Source organism: Cyphomyrmex costatus, unplaced genomic scaffold (assembly GCF_001594065.2).
Source record: "Cyphomyrmex costatus isolate MS0001 unplaced genomic scaffold, Ccosl1.0 scaffold403, whole genome shotgun sequence".
NCBI classification, from domain to species: Eukaryota; Metazoa; Arthropoda; class Insecta; order Hymenoptera; family Formicidae; genus Cyphomyrmex; species Cyphomyrmex costatus.
The window spans coordinates 30442-40027 of NW_017278241.1; the positions used below are offsets into that span (position 1 = coordinate 30442).

Sequence of the window (9586 nt, forward strand, 5' to 3'; positions counted from 1 at the left end):
ATATATATATTATTAATAAATATTTTATATTGTATTAGAATAATATTTTATTTTCAATTATAAGATTAAAACCGAGCGCGCATCATATGTGATACACCATGCAGCACTGGTCTTCTGGTTAGATATAGAATAGATAGAGTGAGATGATAGATAGAGTGAGATAACACATAAAGTCGAAGGCCCTGTATTATCGAAGAAACGAGATGGACATTTTCTCTGGTTGACGACATTGACAATGACGACGTATCTTAAAAATATAAAACGTGAAAATTCACAGATCCGGACTTTGCGTCGCGATATCTCCGCTCATAGAGCACGTAGAAAAAAAATGAAAGCACTTTTATGATACAATTTAAGTATTTCCTGTCGATTGAGCGTATGTAGAACTTGATCGGTTCAGCCGTTACTGAGATCTGATCATCTCGACCCCGAAAAATTCTCACTTTCGCATAAAGGAGGCACGGCAGTGTGCTTGTCGCGCGCTTGGCTTAGCGCCGAGACACTACCGTGTCTCCAGATGAAAGCACTTTTATGATACAATTTAAGTATTTGCTATCGATTGATCGTATGTTGAACTTGATCGGTTCAGCCGTTATTGAGATCTAATCATCTCAATCCCCCGAAATCGTCTGTTTCGCATAAAGGAGGCACGGCAGGTCGCGCGCTTGGCTTAGCGCAGAGACACTACCGTGTCTCTAGATTCCCAACTTATTTAATGCTACTGATTCGAGATCCCTCATGACCAAATCCGCAATGATTGGTGAAAGAGGTGAACCCATAGGAGTACCGAAATTTTGTTTATAAAAAGTACCAGCAAAACAAAAAGAACGTGTTGTTGACACTTTGATCAATAATGATTATCCATTAAATTTAATTTTTAATACAATTAACACAATATTAAATTATTTAATCAAAAATAGTAATAATGAAAGGAAAAAGAATAATACTGACGATGAGACTTAATCTTGGTTTTTGTTTCATTACGTACCGGATGTTTCGGAAGAATTTAAGAAACGTATTAAAAATCATAATGTAAAAATAGCATACAAAAGTTTTAATAAATTGGATAAATTTATCAAGGTGCAAAAAGATGTTCTACCATTACTACAAAAAAAGCATGTGGTCTACAAGGTACCTTGTCGTGATTGTAATGCTACATATATGGAACAAACAAAACGGAAACTCAAAACAAGAATTGCAGAACATCGTAACCACATAAATAGAAATACAGAGGTACAATCAGTGATTACTGACCATAGGAATAAATTCGGACATGATTTTGACTGGGATAAAGTAAAGATTTTGGATTCAGAGAGATTCTTAGGTAGACGTTTGATTTCCGAATGCGTTCACATTTACATGCAGGATAGTTTAAATAAAATAACAGACACAGAAGACTTGAATTTCAATTATTTAACAATTTTAAATGAAATAAAACATAGCAAAAATCGAATTTACTATTATGTACATCAATTTTAACAACGATTATATGTTTAATTATTTATTTGGACGCATGTTATTGTTTTATTATGTTATGTTTTTATCTCTTGACTTACAATTGTACATTTATTGAAAGATATTTTGGCTTGAGAAGGTTATATTCCAGTCTATATTAGACAAGATACTGACAACATGTATTATATTGCACTTAGAAAAATTGTTTTAATTTTTGACGAGATTGTTGCGTAATATAAATTATAACAGCGCAGGATGATGACGATCCATGATATTGAAATTTTAATTTTATTTGTTTTTTCCTAGTTGGATATCATTAGGTGAGTCACTCGATTTTTTATTATAAATAAAAACATATTAAATTATTGGTAATTGTATTCCACAGACATAAGAACATCAAATCAACCAATTCGATGTGACTTACTCGGTATTCAATTGGCTTATATTATGTAGCTGAAGATGACTCAAAAAAGAGTCGAAACGTACTCATTGTAATTCTGAATAAAGGATTTAATATATCCAAGTATATTAATTGACGTACCAACAGCAACGTGGCACTCTCATTCGCCTCCTAATATAGGAAAATTTACTGAATTCGTTTGGAATTTGGGAGTCAAGAAGAAGATATCGGTTTTTTGGAATTTGTTTTTTCTTATTAACGCATATTAATTTAATACTTGTTTTGGCGCGTTGGAGGATCACTTTCGTTCACTGCGAGTTTCGTTCAACAGCCAAACCATCGGCGCTCGAACGCGTTGCGACATATCTTCCTAGAAAGAATATCGTTCAGCACATATTAATTTAATACTTGTTTTCGCAAACGAGTATCAAATTACGTCGATGATGTAGACAGAAAGGATTAGAAGCATTTTTGGGTGAGGGGGGTGAGGGTGGTGAGGTGGTGGGGGTAGGGATGGCGGTGGACCGTAAAAATATTTACGCCAGTATTTATTTTTCACGCTGGAGCATTGACTGATGCTGTCATTGCCTTGAAAGAAAGGGCGGCGGCACGATAAAGCGGTGGTAGCGCGGTAAGACGGTGTTGGCGGTGGCTTTGAAAATGTTTAGGTAAACATTTACCGTAAACATTTCGGCAATACCTAGTGCGCTATTCCTCGCCCGCGCATACCCCGCGTCTACGTTACCGCATCCCCTCCATAGCCTCACATACACACACACACACATGTATCGCATATACGTACACGCACAACGCACTAACACATCTGTATCCAGGACCGGCCTAGTATACTACTTAATTCATATATCAAAAATGAAATTTCTTGTTTTATTCCGTCACATCGTTTGTATCTAAAACATTGCAATTTGCGCAATCTGTCATTTCCCTCATTAATCATTCTTTTATTTTTACAGGAGCACCCTACGTGTGCGCTAGACATTACACCCACCTATGCGGTAGTGTCCTCTTGCATATCTTTCTACGTGCCCTGCATTGTGATGCTGGGTATTTATTGCAGGTAAAATCGCCCACTGGCACCCACCGCAGACGTAAATTAATTTAACTTTTTAGTTCGTATGCGTACTTTTACTCTTATTATAATCAATCACCCTAATTTCTATGAGTGACGTAGCTCGTATAGCGATCCATAAAACATGACTATCCCCGGTAATTCGCAATTTCGAATAAGTTTGAAAATAAAAATGATGTGCTCGAAAAAAGCTCACTTCTTCGTTTAAAAATCCATAAGAGATAAATCACACGCTCAACAATACCAAATGTACCATCAATTCGTTTACCGGAACAATATGCATCAGATGCTGAATGATAAATTTCCAATAGACGTTCAGTCATCTCTTTACCCATTTGGTTTCGTTTCTTTAATTTTAATACACAAAGATGTAATTGTATGGTTTTATTTCGTCAAAACTGGATGTACTCTTTACACGGAATAAACAGCTTATTGAAGTGATTATATAAAAAGGGTCTATAAAAAGGATAAGATGGTCCAATCTGCCCCAGCAGGGATTCAAATGAATGAAAGTTTATCCTATTCTATGTCGAAAAATAATAATTATCAGAAATTTTCAACTCCCTGTTGTACCTCTCGGTGCAACAAGATATTATTTTGGGATTCGATCCGCTCAAAGGGTTGGAACTCACGAGGAAAACGAGGAAAGTGGTCAAGGTCGTAGAACAAACACTCACTGCACCACACTTTTATTAAAATAACCCCTTTTATTTATTATAACACTTACAATTTCGAGTGGTTATTACCACTGATTACATTTAACCCTTTATTTAATTATTATAATTACCCGATTGAATGATTACACTTTGGTTGTTAATTGCTTATGTTACAATTCGAATAGTTGGTTACAATTGTCGAATTGATTTAATTAAAGAATATATTCGGGTTAAAGTCCTCGCTCGTGACTTAGACCGGTCGGCGACACTCGTTATCATTGTGGTTAAGAAAAATTAAAAATAAAAACTGAAAATACACGTGTTTTTCTATAACAGGCTTAATTGTGGGGTTAGGTAGTTGAACATTTACAAAAATTATTGAATTTTTAGAAAAAAAATATTTTCAAAGTCATTTGGGTGACTTTTCATCTCAATACAGCTATATAAAACCTTAAAATAAAAAAAAATAATAGTTTGATCCGGTTTTTTGGTAATATCTCGACTTCTACATAAGATACGACAACGACATATCAGACAATTTTGAAGATCATTTCAAGTCCTACAAATTGTCTCTAGAACACTTTGACCGAAAATGAATATTTCTCAGGTTAGAGCCGATAAAATGAGAAAAAAATGCTTATTTTTGCGGTTTTTCGCCTCTAACTAGTTTCGCTCAACAGCTAGCGAAATTTTGTGTATGAGAAAGTTGTAGAGCTTGAAAAGACCTACAATGCAACTCCCTAAATTGTTTCGTTTTGATAAAACAGTGCTCGGAATTAGTTGCACATTTCGGGCCGATTTCTGAGGCGACGCCTACTGTCTCCCTACTACCACTCGAGCCTCGGCGGCCGAGCCACCGACCGCTCACGTGACGCTGTGCCTCAGGAACGTCGCGATACTTTCCAGTATGCTGGGAGTACACCTTCCGACAAATATCATTAAAATATTTTTTTTCTACGTGATTTTTATTTGAACAAATATTTTTATTATTAGCATATTATGTATATATTCTATAATGATATAATTTTGACAATTATTACAGTATGATAAATACAATATTGAACAACAGTTTTCCACATCACCTCTGAGGTATTATTGTTGACGCGTTTTTTTAAAGTGGTTTCCCCAGTAGGCCTATTCCACTAAAAAAAAATAACGAAAAAGCTGATTAAGTATATAGCTCAAGGAAAGCAATATTCTTTAATGTTAAATATTTATTAAAAAAACGAACGAGGATGAAACGGGAATAATTAATTTTCTTGAAATTTTAAATTTGACCTTCTGAGTCGTTTGCACGATTGTACTAGTAATAATACATCCACAAAGATTTTAGACGTAGTAGTTCGCATCATCGAGGATCATAACGATGCATCTTTTAAACATGAACGTTTTTCCGTTTTGAAAATGATGCATCGTTATCCTCGATGATGCAAAATACTACTTCTGAAATCTCTGTGGTTGTATCATCACTAGTACAATCGTGCAAACGACCCAGAAGGTCAAATTTAAAATTTCAAGTAAATTAATTATTTCAGTTTCATCCTCGTTCGTTTTTTAATAAATATTTAACATTAAAGAATATTGCTTTCCTCGAGCTATATACTTAATCAGCTTTTTCGTTATTTTTTTTTAGTGGAATAGGCCTACTGGGGAAACCACTTTAAAAAAACGCGTCAACAATAATACCTCAGAGGTGATGTGGAAAACTGTTGTTCAATATTGTAATTATCATACTGTAATAATTGTCAAAATTATATCATTATAGAATATATACATAATATGCTAATAATAAAAAAATTTGTTTAAATAAAAATCACGTAGAAAAAAAATATTTTAACGATATTTGTTGGAAGATGTACTCCCAGCATACTGGAAAGTATCGCGACGCTCCTGAGACACAGCGTCACGTGAGCGGTCGGCGTCTCGGCCGCCGAGGCTCGAGTAGTAGTGGGGAGACAGTAGGCGTCGCCTCAGAAATCGGCCCGAAATGTGCAACTAATTCCGAGCACTTTGATAAAAATTGAGCGAAAAATTGAGAATAAATGCAGTTTTTATTTTTTTTTACTATGCCGCACCACTTTTAAAAATCTGAAAAAAATTGACGATATAGTTCGGCCTAAAATACATCTTGGATTTTTTCAAGAGGGCATTATTTTTTAAACGCAAGAAAACATTTTTTGAATTCTTTATGAATTTTTTAAAAAGTTTCTACAAGGTCAAATTACTTGAAAAAATTTTCATAGTTAAACTCTAATATTTTTTACACGCATGAATTTTTTTGTAAAGATTGTTATCATGGTTACGGAATAAAAAAATAAAAACTGAAAATACACGTTTTTTTGCTATAGCGAGCTTAATTTTGGGAATAGGGAGTTGAAAATTTCTGATAATTATTATTTTTCGACATAGAAAAGGATAAAAAACAAATTTGTAAATTCAATAAGCATAAAAACCACGCACAAGATCTATTTTGTGAGGACTTATTAAAGTCCGTATTTTATTGTTAAAATATAAGTTTAAACGTTTCGGTCATAAAAATTTGACCATCTTCAGTATATAGTTAGGTTAATATAACATTAAATCAAACGCATATTATAATACAATATTCGCTTACATCTAGAATCCGTAAAAATGTCGGGATTGAATGGCCAAATTCCAGTTGCAGCAAATCCAGATTTAATGTTTTTGGGAGTTAATGCCAAATCGAGCGAGTCACATACCAACTTTGGAATATGACGGATTTCCAAAATTCTATTGGCATTATTCTTTTGCCAGGCCTTACACTGTGATGCATAGTAACTTTTTAATGGACCAAACACCGAAATATCTAGCGGCTGCATTCGGTGGCTGCAATGTGGTGGAAAAGACAGCATGTGCACACCATTTGCAACTGCTAGGTCAATGGCTTCAATCGAAAGATGAGACGCGTGATTGTCCAAAAAAAGAATGACGGGCAATTCAACTGATGATTTAGAATGATTTATAAAATGCTGCATAAATAAAACGAATTCAGCTTGCTGCATCCATCCAGATTCGTTTGCAAAGCCAACGGAGCCTGGCGACGAATTTTCCATAAATGTCGCTTGCATTCTTTTTCGTGGGAACAGAAAAAATGGTGGTATCGAGTTCCCAGCTGCGTTCACAGCCAACGCCATGGTAATCATACTCCCACGCTCTGCCGCGGCTGCTTGACCAACTCTACGCACCCCCTTCAGTGAAATTACTAATCCAGCCTTCGTTGGCACTGTGGAAAACCCGGTCTCATCCATGTTGTAGATGGACATTCCATTAAATGAAGTTTTGTTGAGAATCTCCAAAAAATTTCCAAAAAAATGTTCGACGTTTTCCTTGCTAAATGCTTTTATTCTGTTAAAAGAAGTCATTTGCGGCGTTCGAAGTGTCAACTGAGGGTGTCGGGCCATGAATCCGTAATACCATTTTTTTCCCGCAATCCTCTTTTTTTGCCATTGATCTGGACATTTGCACAATTTTGTGGCTAATTGATATGCTAAAAGCTTCAAGTCCACGATGCTTATACCATAATAATGCTTAGCGCAATTCAAAATATATTGAGCGAGTTCGTTTTCCTCTTCTGTTGAAAATACCTGTAAATAAATAAGCGAAAATAAATAATAAAGATTTAAATTAAGTCAATGAAAATAAAACGCTCACTATATTAGGTTGGCGCTTGTTGCTTTCACGAAGACAGCTCATCAATTTATCATCTGAAACGCTTGACACATCTTCGAATTTATCTTTCAACTTTTTGCAATGGCGTTTTAATAAACAAAAGTCCAGGTCGAAATCTCTTCCAGTCGATCGATAACCTTTATTTTCAATTAAAATCTGTTTTACAGCGCGTAAAAGCGCATCGAAGTTGATTTCCTTTGACTTAGAGGCTTTCTTTGGGGTAGACATTGTCTACGAATTAAAAAAAATAAATTAGAATATATGAAAATATTAATAACGATGACGTTTCACTATAAAAATCTAATATAGACACTTGATATGAGAAAAGTCAAGTGGGTCGTATATGGTGCTTGACACTGGGTCGCAAATGGAACTAATGATATTTTCCAAAAGTCATAAAAAAATTTGGTTTCGTACATATATTCGTCCACATCACTATTGAATATAAAAATGCATTGAAAATACTTAATATATATGCACTTCACTCACCGTTATCACTTGTTTCGACAGAATTACAGCACTAACAAAATACTTCAGAAAAGTTTCCCAAATTCTAATTTGTATACAATGCCGATAATTCCTATACTAGTACTTCCAATCACTTCCAGTGACTGTAAACAATTGCCGCATTCAAAAACAATAACAGTACGTCGAACCACAACACGATTATAGCACCAATACATACAAATACCGAGGTGGGTCGTATATGGTGCTGGGTCGCATATGGTGCCTCTCCCCTAATACGGCGAACAGATGTAAGCGAATATTGTATTATAATATGCGTTTGATTTAATGTTATATTAACCTAACTATATACTGAAGATGGTCAAATTTTTATGACCGAAACGTTTAAACTTATATTTTAACAATAAAATACGGACTTTAATAAGTCCTCACAAAATAGATCTTGTGCGTGGTTTTTATGCTTATTGAATTTACAAATTTGTTTTTTATTTAAACCACATTTTATAAAAGCGTTATAGAAAAGGATAAACTTTCATTCATTTGAATCCCTGCTGGGGCAGATTGGACCATCTTATCCTGCTAGACCCTTTGGTAAATGTCTTGGTCAGGGGACCCCCTCCAATAATTTTTATCTTGTCATATGTTGTCAAGGTCATGATCCTGAGTAACCCTTAACAGGTTTTAGCCGTCGCTCATCTTTCGTTAAAAAGTTATTAACAATCATAGATTTAAAATAAACGTATTATTTCTGCTATACATGATATTTAGTACTATTCTACATTCTTTCCCTGTTTAGAAACGTTAAACTTTCCTCCTCTTCTTCTTCTTCTTAAATTAATGGTTCCTGCCGCCAGAATATGTAAAAGGAGGTCGATACGGCCAGATCACGTTTCAAAAGTAAATCGTACAAAATAGTGGAAACGAACGGGTGATACAATGCCCGCAAAAATGGCGTTGCTCGACCGGTCTCCGGGCGCCTGCGTCTACGGCGTCGTCATGTCGCAATAACGCGCGTCATGGGAGCCCTAGTCGTCAAAAGGTGCAAAATGACGAACAATCGAGCTCATCCGCGGACACGCATCTGTGTGGTACAATGCACAGTCAAAGTCGGCAACACTTTCAAAAATATACAAAGGAAAGCACCCGACCGAAACGCGTCCGTAACGGTCGGGTGGTTCGTCGGAACTGGTTAAACTTTCCACATGAAGTAACTTTCACCCCCTTCCCCCCATGCCAAGGAGCACACTACTTCCATGATTGTACTGTTACTTTCATTGTACTGTTGGGGGGACCTCTATCGATGGGGCGGGTGCAGGAGGGGAGACCGTAGGTCGGCCTCCTGGCACCCTCCCCTCCGTACGCGCGGGTATGTGTGTAACATCAAATAACGTCTTCTTTTGTGGTATAGATGTATACAATGATAAGTACTATTCTGCACACATATTTTGACTTTCCACGCGAAGCGTGTACCCTCCCTCCCCCACTTATCGGCCGTACAGTTTATAAAGGTACACTTTCAAAGAACGTGTAAATACTTGCAAAACAGTGATTCTATTCTGTCTTCTCAGTCAGTATATATTGTATATTCGCTAGGTATATAATCAGTACACTTGTTTTCTTCTCTTCTAGAATTCTGCTATTATAAAATATGAATTTATATGAATTCTTTACTATTATTGACAATATAGATTCTCTATAGAATTATTTATGTGAAAAGAAAGTAGTTCGTAGCAAAATGAAATGTCCAAAGTGTCATAAAATGTTAGAATTTCACGCACATTCACGCACACATCACACATACGCACGCACATACGCGGGGGGGGGGGGGGGGGG

The 9586-nt window shown here is 35.8% G+C and overlaps 1 protein-coding gene across 1 annotated transcript in view; it reads left to right on the plus strand.

Annotated features, from left to right (window-relative positions):
- The window catches only part of LOC108777066 (dopamine receptor 1-like), a 98631-nt gene that overhangs the window by 2542 nt on the left and 86503 nt on the right, over window positions 1-9586 (plus strand). Inside the window, exon 2 of the mRNA XM_018543861.1 lies at window positions 2689-2930. Coding sequence (XP_018399363.1) covers window positions 2689-2930 — 242 coding nt within the window. The remainder of the gene's footprint in view (window positions 1-2688; window positions 2931-9586) is intronic.